The following is a 23,948-nucleotide window of genomic DNA, read 5'->3' as shown; positions in this document are numbered from 1 at the left end:
AGACGACTGTTTCTACCTCTAGATACACCAGACGGACTGTTTCTATCTCTAGACACACCAGTATTTCTCTACCAACCTCTAGATACACCAGANCTGCTGTTAGCCTGTAAATTGGTGTGGCAGCAGTTTGTCAGCTTCATGGCTAAATTGGATCCAATGTACTTTTGTCTTTCACATGTCTCCAGTACAAGGAAGGAATTCTCTAGGGGCATTGCAATCCTCGTGCTCGGAGACTGGCGATGCCTGAAAGCTGTTCACCTAACACCAATCTTTGAAAGAAAAAGGTGGACGTTTTTCACCCTCCATGTACAAATTAGCAACTGTGGAGTCAATTCATTTGCGAGATATAAGTGATAGAAAAAGGCCCTCTCAACTGACTTCCACAGTAAAGACAAAAGTATAATTTAACCAACTTGGTATTTTATTCTTAAGTTCTTTAATACTAAAAGGCAAGAGCCCTCACACCACCTTTAAACTAGGCATCACCTAACCCTTATCCCATCATCTAAGACTTACCCTACAATCTAAACCTTACCCTACAATATAAACCTTACCCTACAATCTAACCCTTAATCTAACCCTTATCATACAATCTAACCCTTACCCTACAATCTAAACCTTACCCTACAATATAAACCTTACCCTACAATCTAACCCTTAACCTACAATCTAACCCTTACCCTACAATCTAACCCTTATCCTATAATCTAACCCTTAATCTAACCCTTATCCTACAATCTAACCCTTAACCTACAATCCAACCCTTACCCTACAATCTAACCCTTATCCTATAATCTAACCCTTAATCTAACCCTCATCCTACAATCTAACCCTTACCCTACAATCTAACCCTTACCCTACAATCTAACCCTTAATCTAACCCTTCTCCTACAATCTAACCCTTACCCTACAATCTTACCCTACAATCTAACCCTTACCCTACAATCTAACCCTTACCCTACAATCTAACCCTTACCCTACAATCTAACCCTTACCCTACAATCTAACCCGTACCTTACAATCTAACCCTTCTCCTACAATCTAACCCTAACCCTACAATCTAAACCTTACCCTACAATCTAAACCTTACCCTACAATCTAACCATTATCCTACAATCTAACCCTTAATCTAACCCTTATCCTACAATCTAACCCTTACCCTACAATCTAACCCTTACCTTACAATCTAGCCCTTAATCTAACCCTTATCCTACAATCTAACCCTTATCCTACAATCTAACCCTTACCCTACAATCTAACCCTTACCCTACAATCTAACCCTTACCCTACAATCTAACCCTTACCTTACAATCTAAACCTTACCCTACAATCTAACCCTTATCCCATCATCTAACCCTTACCCTATAATCTAACCATTACCCTACAATCTAAACCTTACCTTACAATCTAACCCTTATCCTACAATCTAACCCTTACCTTACAATCTAACCCTTACCCTACAATCTAACCCTTACCCTACAATCTAACCCTTATCCCATCATCTAACCCTTACCCTATAATCTAACCATTACCCTACAATCGAACCTTTACCCCGTCATCTAACCCTTATCCTACAATCTAGCCCTTAATCTAACCCTTATCCTACAGTCTAACCCTTATCCTACAATCTAACCCTACAATCTAACCCTTACCCTACAATCTAACCCTTACCTTACAATCTAACCCTACCCTACAATCTAACCCTTACCTTACATTCTAACCCTTATCCTACAATCTAACCCTTACCGTACAATCTAACCCTTACCTTACAATCTAGCCCTTACCCTACAATCTAACCCTTACCCTACAATATAACCCTTACCCTACAATCTAACCCTTAATCTAACCCTTATCCTACAATCTAACCCTTAACCTACAATCTAACCCTTACCTTACAATCTAACCCTTAATCTAACCCTTACCCTACAATCTAACCCTTACCCTACAATCTAACCATTACCCTACAATCTAACGCTTACCTTAAAATCTAAACCTTACCTTACAATCTAACCCTTACCCTACAATCTAACCCTTACCCTACAATCTAACGCTTACCTTACAATCTAAACCTTACCCTACAATCTAACCCTTACCCTACAGTCTAACCCTTATCCCATCATCTAACCCTTACCCTATAATCTAACCATTGCCCTACAATCTAACCCTTACCCTACAATCTAACCCTTATCCCATCATCTAACCCTTACCCTATAATCTAACCATTGCCCTACAATCTAACCCTTACCTTACAATCTAACCCGTATCCTACAATCTAACCCTTACCTTACAATCTAACCCTTACCCTACAATCTAACCTTTACCCTACAATCTAACCCTTACCCTACAATCTAACCCTTAATCTAACCCTTATCCTACAATCTAACCCTTACCCGACAATCTTACCTTACAATCTAAGCCTTATCCTACAATCTAACCCTTACCTTACAATCTAACCCTTACCCTACAATCTAACCCTTACCCTACAATCTAACCCTTATCCCATCATCTAACCCTTACCCTATAATCTAACCATTATCCTACAATCTAACCTTTACCCCGTCATCTAAGCCTTATCCTACAATCTAACCCTTACCTTACAATCTAACCCTTACCCTACAATCTAACCCTACAATCTAACCCTTACCTTACAATCTAACCCTTGCCCTACAATCTAACCCTACAATCTAACCCTTATTCTACAATCTAACCCTTACCCTACAATCTTACCCTACAATCTAGCCCTTACCCTACAATCTAACCCTTACCTTACAATCTAACCCTTACCCTACAATCTAACCCTTACCCTACAATCTAACCCCCTACCCTACAATCTTTTTTTTATTTCACCTTTATTTAACCAGGTAGGCTAGTTGAGAACAAGTTCTCATTTGCAACTGCGACCTGGCCAAGATAAAGCATAGCAGTGTGAGCATACAACAAAGAGTTACACATGGAGTAAACAATTAACAAGTCAATAACACAGTAGAAAACGAAGGGGGGGTCTATATACAATGTGTGCAAAAGGCATGAGGAGGTAGGCAAATAATTACAATTTTGCAGATTAACACTGGAGTGATAAAAGATCAGATGGTCATGTACAGGTAGAGATATTGGTGTGCAGAAGAGCAGAAAAGTAAATAAATAGAAACAGTACGGGGATGAGGTAGGTGAAAAGGGTGGGCTATTTACCAATAGACTATGTACAGCTGCAGCGATCGGTTAGCTGCTCAGATAGCTGATGTTTGAAGTTGGTGAGGGAGATAAAAGTCTCCAACTTCAGCGATTTTTGCAATTCGTTCCAGTCACAGGCAGCAGAGTACTGGAACGAAAGGCGGCCAAATGAGGTGTTGGCTTTAGGGATGATCAGTGAGATACACCTGCTGGAGCGCGTGCTACGGATGGGTGTTGCCATCGTGACCAGTGAGCTGAGATAAGGCGGAGCTTTACCTAGCATAGACTTGTAGATGACCTGGAGCCAGTGGGTCTGGCGACGAATATGTAGCGAGGGCCAGCCGACTATAGCATACAAGTCGCAGTGGTGGGTAGTATAAGGTGCTTTAGTGACAAAACGGATGGCACTGTGATAGACTGCATCCAGTTTGCTGAGTAGAGTGTTGGAAGCCATTTTGTAGATGACATCGCCGAAGTCGAGGATCGGTAGGATAGTCAGTTTTACTAGGGTAAGCTTGGCGGCTTGAGTGAAGGAGGCTTTGTTGCGGAATAGAAAGCCGACTCTTGATTTGATTTTCGATTGGAGATGTTTGATATGAGTCTGGAAGGAGAGTTTGCAGTCTAGCCAGACACCTAGGTACTTATAGACGTCCACATATTCTAGGTCGGAACCATCCAGGGTGGTGATGCTAGTCGGGCATGCAGGTGCAGGCAGCGACCGGTTGAAAAGCATGCATTTGGTTTTACTAGCGTTTAAGAGCAGTTGGAGGCCACGGAAGGAGTGTTGTATGGCATTGAAGCTTGTTTGGAGGTTAGATAGCACAGTGTCCAAAGACGGGCCGAAAGTATATAGAATGGTGTCGTCTGCGTAGAGGTGGATCAGGGAATCGCCCGCAGCAAGAGCAACATCATTGATATACACAGAGAAAAGAGTCGGCCCGAGAATTGAACCCTGTGGCACCCCCATAGAGACTGCCAGAGGACCGGACAGCATGCCCTCCGATTTGACACACTGAACTCTGTCTGCAAAGTAATTGGTGAACCAGGCAAGGCAGTCATCCGAAAAACCGAGGCTATTGAGTCTGCCGATAAGAATATGGTGATTGACAGAGTCGAAAGCCTTGGCGAGGTCGATGAAGACGGCTGCACAGTACTGTCTTTTATCGATGGCGGTTATGATGTCGTTTAGTACCTTGAGTGTGGCTGAGGTGCACCCATGACCGGCTCGGAAACCAGATTGCACAGCGGAGAAGGTACGGTGGGATTCGAGATGGTCAGTGACTTGTTTGTTGACTTGGCTTTCGAAGACCTTAGATAGGCAGGGCAGGATGGATATAGGTCTGTAACAGTTTGGGTCCAGGGTGTCTCCCCCTTTGAAGAGGGGGATGACTGCGGCAGCTTTCCAATCCTTGGGGATCTCAGACGAGATGAAAGAGAGGTTGAACAGGCTGGTAATAGGGGTTGCGACAATGGTGGCAGATAGTTTCAGAAATAGAGGGTCCAGATTGTCAAGCCCAGCTGATTTGTACGGGTCCAGGTTTTGCAGCTCTTTCAGAACATCTGCTATCTGGATTTGGGTAAAGGAGAACCTGGAGAGGCTTGGGCGAGGAGCTGCGGGGGGGGCGGAGCTGTTGGCCGAGGTTGAAGTAGCCAGGCGGAAGGCATGGCCAGCCGTTGAGAAATGCTTATTGAAGTTTTCGATAATCATGGATTTATCAGTGGTGACCGTGTTACCTAGCCTCAGTGCAGTGGGCAGCTGGGAGGAGGTGCTCTTGTTCTCCATGGACTTCACAGTGTCCCAGAACTTTTTGGAGTTGGAGCTACAGGATGCAAACTTCTGCCTGAAGAAGCTGGCCTTAGCTTTCCTGACTGACTGCGTGTATTGGTTCCGGACTTCCCTGAACAGTTGCATATCACGGGGACTATTCGATGCTATTGCAGTCCGCCACAGGATGTTTTTGTGCTGGTCGAGGGCAGTCAGGTCTGGGGTGAACCAAGGGCTGTATCTGTTCTTAGTTCTGCATTTTTTGAACGGAGCATGCTTATCTAAAATGGTGAGGAAGTTACTTTTAAAGAATGACCAGGCATCCTCAACTGACGGGATGAGGTCAATGTCCTTCCAGGATACCCGGGCCAGGTCGATTAGAAAGGCCTGCTCACAGAAGTGTTTTAGGGAGCGTTTGACAGTGATGAGGGGTGGTCGTTTGACTGCGGCTCCGTAGCGGATACAGGCAATGAGGCAGTGATCGCTGAGATCCTGGTTGAAGACAGCGGAGGTGTATTTGGAGGGCCAGTTGGTCAGGATGACGTCTATGAGGGTGCCCTTGTTTACAGAGTTAGGGTTGTACCTGGTGGGTTCCTTGATGATTTGTGTGAGATTGAGGGCATCTAGCTTAGATTGTAGGACTGGCGGGGTGTTAAGCATATCCCAGTTTAGGTCACCTAACAGAACAAACTCTGAAGCTAGATGGGGGGCGATCAATTCACAAATGGTGTCCAGGGCACAGCTGGGAGCTGAGGGGGGTCGGTAGCAGGCGGCAACCGTGAGAGACTTATTTCTGGAGAGAGTAATTTTCAAAATTAGTAGTTCGAACTGTTTGGGTATGGACCTGGAAAGTATGACATTACTTTGCAGGCCATCTCTGCAGTAAACTGCAACTCCTCCCCCTTTGGCAGTTCTATCTTGACGGAAGATGTTATAGTTGGGTATGGAAATCTCTGAATTTTTGGTGGCCTTCCTGAGCCAGGATTCAGACACAGCAAGGACATCAGGGTTAGCAGAGTGTGCTAAAGCAGTGAGTAAGACAAACTTAGGGAGGAGGCTTCTGATGTTGACATGCATGAAACCAAGGCTTTTTCGAACACAGAAGTCAACAAATGAGGGTGCCTGGGGACATGCAGGGCCTGGGTTTACCTCCACATCACCCGCGGAACAGAGAAGGAGTAGTATGAGGGTGCGGCTAAAGGCTATCAAAACTGGTCGCCTAGAGCGTTGGGGACAGAGAATAAGAGGAGCAGGTTTCTGGGCATGGTAGAATATATTCAGGGCATAATGCGCAGACAGGGGTATGGTGGGGTGCGGGTACAGCGGAGGTAAGCCCAGGCACTGGGTGATGATGAGAGAGGTTGTATCTCTGGACATGCTGGTAGTAATGGGTGAGGTCACCGCATGTGTGGGAGGTGGGACAAAGGAGTTATCAGGGGTATGAAGAGTGGAACTAGGGGCTCCATTGTGAACTAAAACAATGATAACTAACCTGAACAATCTAACCATTACCCTACAATCTAACCCTTACCCTAAAATCTAACCCTTATCCCATCATCTAACCCTTACCCTATAATCTAACCATTATCCTACAATCTAACCCTTACTCCGTCATCTAAGCCTTACCCTACAATCTAACCCTTACCCTACAATGGGCCCCATTGTAGGGTAAGGGTTAGATTGTATTGTAAGGGTTAGATTGTAGGATAAGGGTTAGATGACGGGGTAGCCTGGTGGTTAGAGCGTTGGACTAGTAACCGGAAGGTTGCAAGTTCAAACCCCCGAGCTGACAAGGTACAAATCTGTCGTTCTGCCCCTGAACAGGCAGTTAACCCACTGTTCCTAGACCGTCATTGAAAATAAGAATTTGTTCTTAACTGACTTGCCTAGTTAAATAAAGGTTAAAAAAATGAATAATAATCTAACTATTACCCCGTCATCTCTGGCCCCTCATCTTGTTCCCTATACCCCCCAATCTGGTCTCTTAATCATTACCCTCGCAACCTTGATATTGACTAGGACCATCAAGCCCCTGAGAGGGAGCATATTGGGACCTATGTCACAGCCCCCTTCTGTGTCGGTGTCAGCCCTGAGCACTCAGCCTTAAGCTCGATGCTCCTGGGGATCGACAGGGGTCCCTGGTCTGTGGTACTGAGCCCTCAGCCCCCAGCCAGGGGCCAGTGGACCTCAAGTCCCAGAGAGGGAGCACCTTGTCATTTAAGTCACAGCCTCTGGTCTCCTAGGCCCCAGCCGGGAGGCAGGTGACCTCAGGGACGACAGGGTCTCTGCTCTTGTCTCTGCCTGGTCTGTGGCCCCAGCCCCCCAGCTCTCAGCCCACAGCCAAGAGGCAGGCGACCTCAGGGATGACAGAGTCTCTGCCTGGTCTGTGGCCCCAACCCCCAGCCTGTAGGTTGCAGACATACAGGCCTCAGGGAGGACAGAGAGCCCTGTGATGCCTCTCTGCTGTCAGACCAGTCGACACAGGTGACATGGTGGTCCCCAAAGCAGTCACTTCTCGCTGTTTAGGTATGCTTTTCTGTAATGGTGACAGGGTCACACACACACACACACACACACACACACACACACAAAGAAACAGCAGAAACGATGGTCACTTCTCAGTGCTCATGTATGAGCTTCTGATTCCCCCGGCCATGACACCATGACCCAGACATGATATATCTCCCAGGTGTGTGTGTGTGTGTCACTGTGACTGAACCCTGAAGGTCCATGTCAGTCCCTCTGTTCAATATGGATGTACCACACGACGCGTGTTAAAATGTTCCACGGTGGAAACGAAACATCCCTCAAACAGGTTGGATTAAAATATAAAGAATGAGGAGTTTTTATAAGTGAACTTTGAATAGTTTGTATTTATCGATACACAGGCTTATATAAAGGCCCTTTCTGTTTGCAGTATCTATCTGGGTTAGATACACAGGCTTATATAAAGGCCCTTTCTGTTTGCAGTATCTATCTGGGTTCGATACACAGGCTTATATAAAGGCCCTTTCTGTTTGCAGTATCTATCTGGGTTCGATACACAGGCTTATATAAAGGCCCTTTCTGTTTGCAGTATCTATCTGGGTTCGATACACAGGCTTATATAAAGGCCCTTTCTGTTTGCAGTATCTATCTGGGTTCGATACACAGGCTTATATAAAGGCCCTTTCTGTTTGCAGTATCTATCTGGGTTCGATACACAGGCTTATATAAAGGTCCTTTCTGTTTGCAGTATCTATCTGGGTTCGATACACAGGCTTATATAAAGGCCCTTTCTGTTTGCAGTATTTATCTGGGTTCGATACACAGGCTTATATAAAGGTCCTTTCTGTTTGCAGTATCTATCTGGGTTCGATACACAGGCTTATATAAAGGTCCTTTCTGTTTGCAGTATCTATCTGGGTTCGATACACAGGCTTATATAAAGGCCCTTTCTGTTTGCAGTATCTATCTGGGTTCGATACACAGGCTTATATAAAGGCCCTTTCTGTTTGCAGTATCTATCTGGGTTCGATACACAGGCTTATATAAAGGTCCTTTCTGTTTGCAGTATCTATCTGGGTTCGATACACAGGCTTATATAAAGGCCCTTTCTGTTTGCAGTATCTATCTGGGTTCGATACACAGGCTTATATAAAGGCCCTTTCTGTTTGCAGTATCTATCTGGGTTCGATACACAGGCTTATATAAAGGCCCTTTCTGTTTGCAGTATTTATCTGGGTTCGATACACAGGCTTATATAAAGGCCCTTTCTGTTTGCAGTATCTATCTGGGTTCGATACACAGGCTTATATAAAGGCCCTTTCTGTTTGCAGTATCTATCTGGGTTCGATACACAGGCTTATATAAAGGCCCTTTCTGTTTGCAGTATTAGGAGACAGTCAGTCTTAATTGTATATGTTTTTACACGTAGGCAACTATGTCCTAGAATTGACTAATATATCTTCTGTTTATACTCTGAGAACCTGATCGAATCTCTGTGTGTATATGACAACACCTGCAACCCGATCTCAGGAGGCCCTGTAAAAAAAAAAAACTACAACCTTGAAAACGGGCAGATGTTCAAACTAACTCAGCTCGACTTCAGGAATCAGAGTTTGACACTAAACAATGATCTCTTGTCCGAATGGGCTACAGGATTAACGTGTTGACGCCCGGGGAATCATTAACAGAGCTACGCTGCCTGACGGCTGCTACCTGGATAAGATAAGGCTCACCTGTTTAAACATGCATATGAATCAATACATTTCATATATGACACGCTGAATGGTGAGCTTAGGCTACCATCTGTCCCTTTTGCAATGAATAACACAGAGTTTGTGAATGATTAAGAGTAATGGTTTTAATGAAAATGTTAAGTGTTTTTTTTTTTAAACTAAATGTAAGAACGTTTTCTATACTGTCTGAGGTGAATACTAACTTAACATCCGCGGGCAAAGGCCTAAAATATATAAATCATTGTTTTGTATCCCAAATACATCAATACAATGCATGTATTTTGCATACGTTAAGTCTCTATATGTTAAGTCTCTATATGTTTTAGGATAGGACTTGTCATTTTCCAATCAATGCTCATCATGACAGAGGTCTCTCTGTATGTGTGGAGACTTGCACAAAATGAACAGTGGCATTCCGTGCAATATGACCATCTGGTGATATAGATAACGTATCAGAAATCATCAAGCGTGTATCTGGCGAATCATGTGGCTTACGCATTCCATGCGTGTGTCATCAATACGGGAAGTGACGTCGCTGATTGGCTACACACGCCGAGCTTAACTTTTCTCCTTGTATTGTACAAATTCAAGGCAGTTGAAGAGTATATTATTGAATCAGGGATACACTGGTCAGGATTAATATATATATATATTTTTAAAGATGAATAAAAAATCTAATAAAAGATTAATGGTCAAGATTTTTAAGTAGGCTAATTAAATGAAATAATTGACTATGAAATCATAAATATGAATGATAAAAGTGGTGAATAAGTCGATGTGCATATACTGTTATTGCTTTGACGACATGTACATGTTGCTAAAGACATTGGAAACTTTTGAGGTTTATTTGTTGGAAGAACCGACAGTTTCCAGAACAGAGAATCCGAGAAGAGGGAGCAGCTCGAGGCGCTGAACACCTGTTGCGATTAGACTGGCACGCGACCCATTCTAAAGCACTCGCGTGGCAGCTGCGCAAACGTTAAACAAAAGTAGTTAAAGAAAGTTTGAAATGCATTGAAGATTTCTATTCAAATACACACGCACGAACGCGAGCATTGACGCTCTCTCTCTCTCTCTCTCTCTCTCTTTCTCTCTCTCTTTTTCTCTCTCTATCACATACGCTCGCACACACACACACACACACACACTTTAAAATGAGAGGCTTTTATCCACGACACTATAGTCCACCCACCCACCACCCAACGTGTGCTCAATGACGCACCATACAAAAAAAATGTGCAATCAACATACAAAAATATGCTCGTAAAACTGGTAAACTATTGAAACGGGATCTCTGCTTTTCAAGAGAAATACAAAACGTCGTAATAGTGTTTTCTTTCCCTCTGGCGGTGAATGGAACAATGCTGCCACAAGCCATCTGGTCAAGGTGTGGATAGAACACCCGATACCCCCTCAGCCAGGTGCTGGGCTGTAGCCCTAGTCCGACCTCGTCTTCACTGTCTCCATCTATTACTGTTATTATGTTGTATTAAGAGCAGAGAATAGGGTTAGGTTTCGAGGTTTTGGGGGCCGGGTTAACGCATAGAAACAACCTCTATAGAACAGTGTAGATTGCGAGTGTTTTGGCTGCCACCCATGAGTTTACCAGTCAAATTGCCAAGGTTCGAGGTTTCAAGCCCTTTTCTAAATTCTATCGGTTCTATTTCTATGGGTAAGCGTCGAGCTCTTTGGTTTATGAGTTGTCACTCCATGTATATTCCAGTCATTCTCAATGAACCCACACAAACTGGAGCGCAATTACATGTGCTTTAACTCGCTTTACTTGCGGACAGATATCAGACCATATATTATGAAGCACAATTGTGCTCAGTGACATGCGGTATATCTACGTCTGAGGCTGCTACCGGGTTGAACAATTAGAATCTCTTTTTGTTTCTTCATCTGTGACGCCTCAGTCTCGTGATGGGCTGTAGCGGTACGTGTGTACTAGGTCTGCCTGTAATGAACAGCACAGCTAAAGGTTGATAGCCTACCTGTAATAATAACACCTTGAATGAATTTCACTTGATTGGCCTTTGACAAAGTCGGAATGGTGATCAGAATTACAAACACTCTCAGTAGTTACTGACTGTGCAGCAAAACAATGTTCGACCGATTGGCTGAGTGTTTGACCGGGTAACATTATGTAATTCATCTCTCCTACATATGCGAGGTTCTGGGAGCGGAGCTGTGTCTGAATTCTTTCATAGGTAGAGAACTCTGTCATTTAGCTCCGCGCTGCCATCTAGTGACACACACAAAACGCATCGCTGTTCCTCAGAAGTGAACTTGGCTGTTTTGTGATATTCGCCGTCTGCTTTAATACCTGTGTAATATAAAAAAACATTGGCAACAAAGGCAACTGGGGGTGATGTTTTAAGTCATTATAATATCTTTCTATTCTAGGAGGTAGATGTGAGAACTCAGAATATTGTGTGTTCATGAAATGTTGTGTTTTGTTCCACTCAATGTTCGTGCGCAAAAGTGCTCATGCCTCATGCGTAAAAACGCTTTCTCCCGTGTGTCTTATTACCACGCTCTCCGGTCTACCATAGCCATTTGTATCTAAAAAATAAATAAAGTGTACTGTGTAGTCTCAGCTTCCACCTCTCTCCTCTCTCCTCTCCGCCAGCTACAGCAGTGAGTGCTGGGCGTGCGTAATGTGACAAAGGAACGCCCGTGTCGTCCTCGGCTCCGCCCTCTCTCGGAGTCAGCCTGGTGAAAGCGGAGCCTGCTGAAGAATCTCTTCTCACCAGTACAACAACTCAACTGAGGGAGTCCGCATGCATGTGTCTAGACATTTCCGTGTTTGCGAGCAGAGCTTGCACTGAATGCACTCGCGCTGGAAATAAAACGAGACTCACTGAACTGTTGAGTGACATTATGCCATGTTTGTTATTGTTATGAACCCGACGAACCTGTAGGGGCCATAAAAATATAAGTATATAATTAAATACAAATGACTTTGTTATAAACATCATATTACACCTCTGTATTATAGCAGGGTCAACCAGGATATGTTATTATCATACATTAGTATAATTACTCATATACAAATATATGCTAGAACCTATTTATATATTCCCTCAAACATTATCTCTTTATCATAATAGACCTACAGTCCAAACAAAGTGAACAAGTTGTTCCATGCTTCCCCTTATGCAACAGCAGGCCTATACTACTCTGAATGATATGATGCATCGCATTAGACTGGTTCCCATACATACAGCAATACCTTCATGATATAGGTATGGCTGGTTGGTGTAGAAAAAGTCCAAAACATAAGTATGTCTCTTTAAAGAGAAGTTTGTGTGTATACTGGAATGAGGTCAGACATAAAGCTCCTCATTGCACGCGCTGATTATTATTAGATTCCTTCTTTTTTTTTTGGTCCAATGAGAAGAAACTGGGCGTGGTCTTGGCACTAGACAGGGTAGAGACAGCCACGGATTGGCTGAATTGTATCGCCATTATATCTTTGGAAAAGGATAAAGCTGCACGGGGAGAAATTAGAGGCTGCTGAAAGTTACCGAGTGCGCAGCTGAAAGGTGGATCCTGGTTCTAGTGAAACAAGCTTCTTCCCGCATGGTGCTCGGGAAGAAAAGCTATGCAGAAAAAGAGTTTCCTTACTTTAGAAACTTTGAACATTTTCAGTGTCAGTGCGCTCACACAGCCACTCAGTTTGCTTTCCGCTGCTTACACGGCACATGTTTATGTCCTACACGACTGCTAGAGTTGATTAGCTTAGGCTACATAAAGCATTGTCGGAAGAAACAGAGTGGAAAACGGGGGACAGTTTTACACCGTTCGTTCTGTATCATATTACAGACTCGGGAAAAAAAAGAACTTTTAACAAATCCAGCATTTTTAACGGCTATCAACGGATTCCTGTGGTTCCGGTTCGGCACATCTCAGGACTGACTTCTATTCACACAGCCAGCTAGAATTGTAAAATAAAAGACTTTTCTTTTTAAAAATAAACCTACTGTGTGGAACTGAACTGGAGAGCAAGCAGGCGCACTCTCATTGACATTATAATCATGGTACAGAAGACAAGTAATGCGGAGAGCTCCGAGGCTGTGTTCGAGGGAGAGTCGTCCGATTCCGGAGCTATGGACCTGGACATGGCATCCTCACCGAGCCCCGGATCCACGGCTTCTTCCGCGGGGGAAGGCAAACTGAACCCCGCCTGGTGCAAAACACCCACCGGTCACATCAAGAGGCCGATGAACGCTTTCATGGTGTGGTCACAGATTGAAAGGCGTAAAATTATGGAGCAGTCACCGGACATGCACAACGCGGAGATATCCAAGAGACTGGGCAAGCGCTGGAAGCTACTGAAAGACTGCGACAAGATCCCCTTCATACGAGAGGCGGAGCGGCTCAGACTTAAGCACATGGCGGACTACCCAGACTACAAGTACCGGCCCAGAAAGAAGGTGAAGTCCAGCAGCTCCAAACCGGGGGGCGAGAAGGAGGGAAAAATCAGCGGTAGCAACTGTAACACCAGCATGAAACCATCTTCTAAAAAGAGTGGCTCAAAATCATCCAGTAAACCTCATAAAATAGTTTTTGGGAACAGCACCAAAACACCCTCATTCCCAGAACAAGTCATCGGCACAGATCACCATTCTCTTTACAAATCCAAGTCTGTTTCTGCTGCCAAACTAATACCCGACAAGAAGAAGCGTATGTATGTGTTCGGGGGCAGCAGCCTTAGCCACAGTGTGAGCCCGTCTTCAGCAGCGGTGCCCGCCAGTCCCACACTCAGCAGCTCCGCGGATTCCAGCGAACCACTCAGCCTGTACGAGGACGCGACAGCCAGCAGCAGGCAGGGCGGCGAGTCTCCCTCCAGCGCCTCGGAAGACTACACTACTATGCGGGCGTCCTCCCCTACTCCCTCCGCTTCTCACTCCTCGTCCTCCTCCCAATCCTCTTCATCAGATGAGGAGTTTGAGGATGATCTACTGGACATTAACTCTAGCCCTGGTTTTGACAGCATGTCTCTGGGAAGCTTTGGGTCCTCGGTTTTGGACAGAGACTTGGATTTTAATTTCGAGTCGGGCTCCGGTTCTCACTTTGAGTTTCCCGACTACTGCACCCCAGAGGTGAGCGAGATGATTTCAGGAGACTGGCTAGAGTCGACCATTTCTAATTTGGTGTTCACGTATTGAGCGAGAGAAATAGAGAACGAGAAAACCCACAAGCAGGAAATGTTGTCTTACTATTCTAAGCAAAAAAAAGGGATTCCGGTAAAGTGATTTTTACCGTAACCTACAAAGGGTCCCTCCCGCCGAGAAAGAGACTGCAAGTCCCCACGCGCTGACTGTTGAACAAAGCGAGAGAATAACTTGCTTTTTATTTCAAGAATCAACTGTCGACTGTTATTATGAGACATGGCTACAAGTAAGCTGAAGTATTGCCTCGACTGGAGAGGAACATATTGTTGCGCCCTGAGTAGGAGTGATCGGGTCCTATTGAAAGAAACACTCGATCAGAACTGGAAAACTGTGATTGATTTGCACGATTATAATGATGGCGGGTTTAGGTCAGCTATACTTTATTAATCAATGTTAGTTACTTAAAAGGGACATGTTGAGAAACGTTTTTATGATCGCCAAGTGAACTTCATAAGCCTTACAGAGGTACAGAAATAGGCTGAGATAGCCTTTTGTTGTTGTTGTCATCGAGGCAGATGGATTTATGAACCAGGTGGGTTGTTGACCTAAAAGTCAAACCTTTTTTTAAAAGATAAAACGCATGATGTTACCTGTCCTCTGTTTTACTGAGATGTATGTTAGACTGTCGAACAGTTGAAACTAGTTTTAGGGTTATTTAAATGGATAGATGGGCGCTATGTTTGATTCCTTTTTTTTTTTTACCTAAAAGGAACCAAAAAAAATAATCACCAGCTGTTTTAATTCTTAACTTCAGGATTCAAACGCAACTGAAATCTGTGCTGAACTTTATACACATCTCTACAATTCAGGACCAAAATTATTTTATGTTTTTTCTGATGTTTATGTATAGAGAAATTCTCACCGATTTTTTTTTTTCTTCCTTTTGTTCATTTTTTCAGAGGACATTTTTATATGATGTATTTATATACTGGCCAAAACATTTTCGATTTTAATTATTTTTTTTGTTTTTCTTGTACTGGTCTTGTTATGATGTTTTCCCTCACCGTCTGTTTCCTTCGCTGAAAGAAGGGCTAGACTTTTCACTTTTGGTTCTTTATATTTAAATGTGGACTTTTGACACTTAAAGAGAGGAAACATTTGTTTATTTTGTCAGTGTGTATTTTTGTACAGATATATATCAAAGGGGGGGGGGGGGGGGGGGGGGGTGTCAATCGGTGTATATCGCTGTTTGGATTTCCTCATTTTAAAGATCCAGGTGGCCGGTTATCTCATGAATCGGCCTTCTGTCCATGTTTACAGTATCAATCTGCAGGCTTTTTAAAGACACAGTACCACATTTTCAATACCCCTGTGAACATGCGCTTCAACTCACACACACACAGTATTTTGAGCAGGCACACTTCTGCATTTCATTTTGGAATCTTGCCTAAATAAAGAAAGATTGTAAGCTTTAAATGAACAATTTCTTGGTGTTTTTTATATCGACATTCGGGGTTAAAACCACTGGATGGAAGAATATAAAATCATAGAAAGTAATATTCAAATTGCGCATTTTGAGTTCCCGCAAACAACAATTATGTAGACCTTCTGCTTTTCTCATTGTATTTGAATATGTAATCTTTTCTACTTGTTCGCTAACTCTAGCTAATTGTTTTAGTATCTTATGGCATGGTGAATGAATAGTATTTTGTGTTTCAGATTCAGGTTATAGCTGTTGTGTTTATATATAAAAAAAAATAAAAAATAAAAAGATAAGAAAAATGAGGATAAAACCGTGAAAACATGTTTGTACATTTGACTGTGTATCATAAGCAAAAATATAGTGTGTTTTATGTGTAGTTAAGATATACCATGACAGGCACTAGAACTGATCGCTTTCTACTATCTTTACTTATGTTTAAGGTGGTTGTTCAGGATTTTTTATTTTATATATATATATATATATATATATACAGTTTTAGATATATTAACTTTATTTTCATCCTATTTCTGTGCAATATGCTGTGTGGAATATTGTTTTGTCTAATCATTGCCATAACAACAGTTTTGAAAAGAGGAGGGGGGGGGGGGGGGGACTCATGCCAGCTAATCGTGTCAATTCACTGCCTGTCAGATTGTTGATAATTCTGTACATAACTTTTTTTTTTTTTTCAAGAAGGAAATAAAAATCAGCTGGAACTGAAACACATCCCTCGTCTCTGTCCACTCATTCTGTCTTGATCTATAGAAGATCCCTTTAAAAAAAAAAATTCTAAACACTACTTTAATGTATACTTGATGTTTACAGTCTACAATCATTGTTATACCGTACTCCTCTCTGTTGATGCATTCTTGGTCTGATGTTTGTACGTGTATAGAAATGCTGCTTAAAAAAAAAAAACAACAACATGAAAACAGGGTGTACATTTAATGCACACAAATAATGTCCACGTATACAAAACCTACTCGTGCATTAGAAGTGCTCCTTTTAGGGAATGAAAATGGCGTACTGTACACTAGTCAATGTAGGGCATTAGTCTAAAGGCTACAAGGCCTGTATTGGTAAAGCAGTGGTTGTTTATGATAGTTTATATTGGGGAGTGATAACATGGAAGATCCCACACTTCACACATTCTCACAGACATACTGTATAAGAAGTAGAAGTACCTTAATATGGTCTATAACATCAGTCCAGTGTATGAGTGTTTATTTTACCTTTATTTAACTAGGCAAGTCAGTTTAGAACAGATTCTTATTTACAATGACGGCCCTACCCCTGGCCAATATCTACCCTAACTATCGTTATAAATACGTCTCCTTTATAGTCCTTGGGAGGTGATGTTATAGTGGCATTACAAGGGTTATGGTATTCAGCAGTCAGCATGTTCACTTCCTAGCTCCATGTCTGTCTCCCAGACAGTGCCTCCCCTCCCCCTTCCCCAGACAGCACAGTGTATTAGCGTATGTGGGGGGGATGGGCCCTGGCTGGCTACATGCAAGGATGAGACATCCCAAATCAGCACAGCAAACAGGCTGGGCCTGTATTCACGTTCAAGAGTCTCAAGAGTAGAATCAGTTTGACCTTTTAAGAGAGTAATGAATAAGATGACATGTACGGGAGGGTGGGTTAACCTGATCCTAGATCAGCGCTCCTACTTCGAATACAGGCCCAGGCTTGTCTAATAAACACAACACTCTCTCTCAGTTTCTAACCTGGTATTTGTTACTATGTTAATAACTACGCACTAAAAAGGTTCTGTTGAGTTCTAGAACCCTAATTAGAATGAACACTCTAATACATTGCTTCAACCTAAGTGGTACGCTAGAATGGATATTGGGAATAGTCATTTTAAGGACTAAAACCTTGACATAATCCCTCTCCATTCTGCATTCGAATTCTTCTAAGAACCATACAATTAGCCACTTTATTAGCTAACCTGATAGTGGAAGTTAGTGCAGCTATCTCATCCCCCCCCCCCCCCTCTTCAGCTCAGCTGATTATAGAGAGGGAGGTGAATGAAGGTAGTGGCTCACTAAAAACCCAGCAGGAGGGGGAAGGGGGGCTAGAGCCTCAGCCACCCCCTCTCCTCTCTTTGGGGGAAGGGGAGGGTGTCAGGCTGGGAGAGAGGAAAGGCATGACTGCTGGGCTGCTTTCCGGGCTAGTGGGAGTAGAGAAATTACCCTGTGGAAATCAGTGGATACTGGGGAGTATGGGGGATTTATATAGAAAGGAAATGTATTAAATTGGATTGTCAGTTAGGGTCTGAGTGGGTGTGTTTACTGTAATCCCTGCACATTGTATATATTTATCTAGGCAAGTCAGTTCAGAACAAACTCGTATTTATAATGACCGCCTACACCGGACGACGCTGGGCCAATTGTGCGGAGACCAATCACAGACGGTTGTGATACAGCCTGGATTCAAACCAGGGTGTCTGTAGTGACGCTTCTAGCACTGAGATGCAATGCCTTAGACCGCTGCGCCACTCGGGAACCTCAACCTGCTCCTTCATTGGTCCAAAGCCAAAGATATATATGTTTCAACATCACTCTGGCTGTAAACTGCAGTAACCTGCTGAGGCTTCCTTTCAGGTAACAAGTGTCACCCAGTAGCCATGCACTCACTCACATTACCAGTGGCCTACAAGGAAGGAAAAGCCAGCGCATTGAATTTTTTTTGTTTTGTTGTCATGATGATTTGTTGACGTCTGTCAATCTGTCTACCTCACCTTACTCACACCGAAAGTACTGTACTTATGGAAATGGAAAGAAACGGCGTAATTTTACTTCAATATGTTCTTCCACAAACAAAAATAATCCACCTCCATATGCCTCTCCAGTCTTTCTCTACCAACCTCTAGATACACCAGTCTTTCTCTACCAACCTCTAGATACACCAGTCTTTCTCTACCAACCTCTAGATACACCAGTCTTTCTCTACCAACCTCTAGATACACCAGTCTTTCTCTACCAACCTCTAGATACACCAGACGGACTGTTTCTATCTCTAGATACACCAGACGGACTGTTTCTACCTCTAGATACACCAGACGGACTGTTTCTACCTCTAGATACACCAGACGGACTGTTTCTACCTCTAGATACACCAGTCTTTCTCTACCAACCTCTAGATACACCAGACGGACTGTTTCTATCTCTAGATACACCAGTCTTTCTCTACCAACCTCTAGATACACCAGACGGACTGTTTCTATCTCTAGATACACCAGACGGACTGTTTCTACCTCTAGATACACCAGACGGACTGTTTCCATCTCTAGATACACCAGTCTTTCTCTACCAACCTCTAGATACACCAGACGGACTGTTTCTATCTCTAGATACACCAGTCGGACTGTTTCTACCTCTAGATACACCAGTCTTTCTCTACCAACCTCTAGATACACCAGACGGACTGTTTCTACCTCTAGATACACCAGCCAGACTGTTTCTACCTCTAGATACACCAGACGGACTGTTTCTATCTCTAGATACACCAGACGGACTGTTTCTACCTCTAGATACACCAGTCTTTCTCTACCAACCTCTAGATACACCAGACGGACTGTTTCTACCTCTAGATACACCAGTCTTTCTCTACAACCTCTAGATACACCAGACGGACTGTTTCTATCTCTAGATACACCAGCCAGACTGTTTCTACCTCTAGATACACCAGACGGACTGTTTCTACCTCTAGATACACCAGACGGACTGTTTCTACCTCTAGATACACCAGACGGACTGTTTCTACCTCTAGATACACCAGACGGACTGTTTTCTACCTCTAGATACACCAGACGGACTGTTCTACCTCTAGATACACCAGTCTTTCTCTACCAACCTCTAGATACAACCAGACGGACTGTTTCTATCTCTAGATACACCAGTCTTCTCTACCAACCTCTAGATACACCAGACGGACTGTTTCTATCTCTAGATACACCAGACGGACTGTTTCTACCTCTAGATTACACCAGACGGACTGTTTCTATCTCTAGATACACCAGACGGACTGTTTCTATCTCTAGATACACCAGACGGACTGTTTCTACCTCTAAGATACACCAGACGGGACTGTTTCTATCTCTAGATACACCAGCCAGACTGTTTCTATCTCTAGATACAACCAGACGGACTGTTTCTACCTCTAGATACACCAGACGGACTGTTTCTACCTCTAGATACACCAGACGGACTGTTTCTACCTCTAGATACACCAGACGGACTGTTTCTACCTCTAGATACACCAGACGGACTGTTTCTATCTCTAGATACACCAGACGGACTGTTTCTTCTACCTCTAGATACACCAGTCGGACTGTTTCTATCTCTAGATACACCAGACGGACTGTTTCTACCTCTAGATACACCAGTCTTCTCTACCAACCTCTAGATACACCAGACGGACTGTTTCTATCTCTAGATACACCAGACGGACTGTTTCTACCTCTAGATACACCAGACGGACTGTTTCTACCTCTAGATACACCAGACGACTGTTTCTATCTCTAGAATACACCAGCCAGACTGTTTCTACCTCTAGATACACCAGACGGACTGTTTCTATCTCTAGATACACCAGTCTTTCTCTACCAACCTCTAGATACACAGACGGACTGTTTCTATCTCTAGATACACCAGCCAGACTGTTTTCTACCTCTAGATACACCAGACGGATGTTTCTACCTCTAGATACACCAGACGGACTGTTTCTATCTCTAGATACACCAGACGGACTGTTTCTATCTCTAGATACACCAGACGGACTGTTTCTATCTCTAGATACACCAGACGGACTGTTTTCTATCTCTAGATACACCAGACGGACTGTTTCTACCTCTAGATACACCAGCCAGACTGTTTCTACCTCTAGATACACCAGACGGACTGTTTCTAACCTCTAGATACACCAGCCAGACTGTTTCTACCTCTAGATACACCAGCCAGACTGTTTCTACCTCTAGATACACCAGCCAGACTGTTTCTATCTCTAGATACACCAGACGGACTGTTTTCTACCTCTAGATACACCAGCCAGACTGTTTCTATCTCTATCTCTAGATACACCAGCCAGACTGTTCTATCTCTAGATACACCAGCCAGACTGTTTCTATCTCTATCTCTAGATACACCAGCCAGACTGTTTCTATCTCTAGATACACCAGCCAGACTGTTTCTATCTCTATCTCTAGATACACCAGCCAGACTGTTTCTACCTCTAGATACACCAGCCAGACTGTTTCTACCTCTAGATACACCAGCCAGACTGTTTCTATCTCTATCTCTAGATACACCAGCCAGACTGTTCTACCTCTAGATACACCAGCCAGACTGTTTCTACCTCTAGATACACCAGCCAGACTGTTTCTATCTCTAGATACACCAGCCAGACTGTTTCTATCTCTACCAGTACTGCACTATAAAGGAAATAGAGTGTCATTTGGAGTCTGTGGGTTTCTTCACAGGTTATGCTGGAAGGCAGTTCAGAACAAAGAACATGTTTTTTTAGACTAGTGACTTGTTACACAGCAGGAGATCTTTTCAAACTACTGGCTTCAAACTACTGACTTGTTACACATTGGATATTTTCAAACTACTGGTTTGTTACAACAGCAGGAGATCTTTTCAGACTACTGGTTTGTTACACAGCAGGAGATCTTTTCAGACTACTGGTTTGTTACACAGTGGGAGATCTTTTCAGACTACTGGTTTGTTACACAGCAGGAGATCTTTCAGACTACTGGTTTGTTACACAGCGGCAGATCTTTTCAGACTACTGGTTTGTTACACAGCGGGAGATCTTTTCAGACTACTGGTTTGTTACACAGCGGGAGATCTTTTCAGACTACTGGTTTGTTACACAGCGGGAGATCTTTTCAGACTACTAGTTTGTTACACAGCGGGAGATCTTTTCAGACTACTGGTTTGTTACACAGCGGGAGATCTTTTCAGACTACTGGTTCGTTACACAGCGGGAGATCTTTTCAGACTACTGGTTTGTTACACAGCAGGAGATCTTTCAGACTACTGGTTTGTTACACAGCGGGAGATCTTTTCAGACTACTGGTTTGTTACACAGCAGGAGATCTTTCAGACTACTGGTTTGTTACACAGCGGGAGATCTTTTCAGACCTACTGGTTTGTTACACAGCAGGAGATCTTTTCAGACTACTGGTTTGTTATCCAGGCTGTATCACATCCGGCCATGATTGGGAGTCCCATAGGGCGGCGCACAATTGGCCCAGCGTCGTCCGGGTTTGACCCGTCATTGTAAATAAGATTTTTTTTCTTAACTGACTTGCCTAGTTAAATAAAGGTTATATACAGTAGTACTTAAAAAGATTACTTAGAATATACTTTCTGGATTTTTGTTTTAGATTCCGTCTCTCACAGTTGAAGTGTACCTATGATAAAAATGACAGACCTCTACATGCTTTGTAAGTAGGAAACCTGCCAAATCGGGCAGTGTATCAAATACTTGTTCTCCCCAATGTAGATATAATTGTTACACAGTGGGTGATGTTTCTGTGCTTTCAATACTCAAGTTCATGGTTGAAGATTTCATGATGCTTATCTTGCTCTTCTTTGAATACTTGTTTAGTCTCCTCAACAGTAAATACACAGTTAATACAATTAATTGAGGGCATAGTGTTGATTTATAATCCAATGCTTTGTGTTTGTTAGAGTGGCAGGCAGCCTAGTGGTTAAGAAGGTTGGGCCAGTAACTGAAAGGTTGCTAGTTCGAATTGCTGGGCTGACTAGATTTAAAAATCTGTTGATGTGCCCTTGAGCAAGGCACTTAACCCTAATTGCTCGTGTAAGTCACTCTGGATAAGGGTGTCTGCTAAATGTAAACATGTATTTCACACTTGTATGTGATTTATTCCTAAAAAGTACGAATGTTGAGGATGAATATGGTGAATTTTGGAAGCTCTGCACAGAGACATGGCAATCTAAGGCTTTGTAGATCAATAGTTGTATTATTAAAAAATATGTATTATATAATATACTATTATATTTTATAAAAGCTTTTATTCTTTGACGTCTAGAAGTTAGCAAATTGTTATACGTTTTTGTTCCTTCCTCTTATCATCATCTCTATTGTTAGAAAAGTTCACTCCTTTTATTTGAATGGTATAAAGACAACAAGTCCATATTAAAGCTGCTATTAAATGTAATGTCCAGTTAGCAGTCATCAGAGTTGTCCCTAGATGATGTGGGAGAGGGACGGCCAGACAAGGACAGACAGTGAGGTCTCTGGACAAAGAGTTACCGAAGTAACGGTCTATATGGAAATATACCGTCTTTGCGTAAAATAGCTGGAAAAATAAAAAAATAAAATAATAATTGAGTAATATGTTGTGAGTGTTAATCTTATGAATATACTGTACCTATGATGTTGTTGTCTTTGTTGTTGTTGTTTAGTATTATTTAGAGGGCGGGACTGAAACTGGAATGAACAAGGCGCGGCCAAGATTCCCCTTCACACGTGCAGACAAAGAGCGCCAACAACACAACCCAAATATGCACTTTTAAACTTTTCAAACGAAACGGACGACTTCCACGAACATAGGAAATGCAACGGTAAGTGGGTTTTAAAGTGAATGTTGTGCCATGTGTTGTTTTTGATGAGATTTTTATTAGATTTTATTACAATATAAAAGTTGCTGATAGTTGGTGCGTCAGCTCGCAAAGTTGAGAGCACAAAGCGCGAGAGGAGCGTTCCCTTTGTCTGATGCAGCGCAGAGACCGGAGAGAGAGAGAGAGAGAGCATGGATGCTTTCAAATGTACTTATATCCTCCCTAAATAACTCGTTTATTATTGACATATATAAACTAATATGAATCGAAGTTTGTAGTAGTTTCGTGGTGTTTATCTCAAGGGGATGGGTTTGAAGGAGACAAAGCTGTCAAAAGTTGGATGGTGAGGGAAGTTGGAAAGAGAATTACGCGTGACGACGAACTTTCTTTTTAATAATACATGTTTGGATAAAACACACGTTTGAATGACAAATTCGTAGGCTTATTTATATAAATGAACATTGTGAAGTTCAGAGTGATATGGACACTTTTTTGGCTGTTGTGAAGAATTGAGAACAGTACAATCAGGTGCATGTCTGCATCTCTATTTGGATATAACCTACTAGTTGAAACAAGACTAAATGGAAT

At 42.9% G+C, this 23,948-nt stretch overlaps 1 protein-coding gene across 1 annotated transcript; it reads left to right on the top strand.

Annotated features, from left to right (window-relative positions):
• The first annotated feature begins 12,029 nt into the window (after positions 1–12,029).
• LOC109885741 (SRY-box transcription factor 4) lies at positions 12,030–16,485 on the top strand. The gene has a single exon (XM_020477551.2). It carries the CDS (start codon positions 13,197–13,199, stop codon positions 14,328–14,330), a length of 1,134 nt encoding a protein of 377 aa, XP_020333140.2. The 5' UTR covers positions 12,030–13,196; the 3' UTR covers positions 14,331–16,485.
• Positions 16,486–23,948: the final 7,463 nt, after the last annotated feature.

This window comes from Oncorhynchus kisutch, unplaced genomic scaffold (assembly GCF_002021735.2).
Source record: "Oncorhynchus kisutch isolate 150728-3 unplaced genomic scaffold, Okis_V2 Okis02a-Okis13b_hom, whole genome shotgun sequence".
Lineage (NCBI taxonomy): Eukaryota > Metazoa > Chordata > Actinopteri > Salmoniformes > Salmonidae > Oncorhynchus > Oncorhynchus kisutch.
This window is presented reverse-complemented; position numbering and strand designations above follow the sequence as displayed.

Bases quoted from the DNA above. Each gene is read 5' to 3' on its own strand.
- LOC109885741 (XM_020477551.2), top strand. From the start codon at position 13,197: ATGGTACAGAAGACAAGTAATGCGGAGAGCTCCGAGGCTGTGTTCGAG.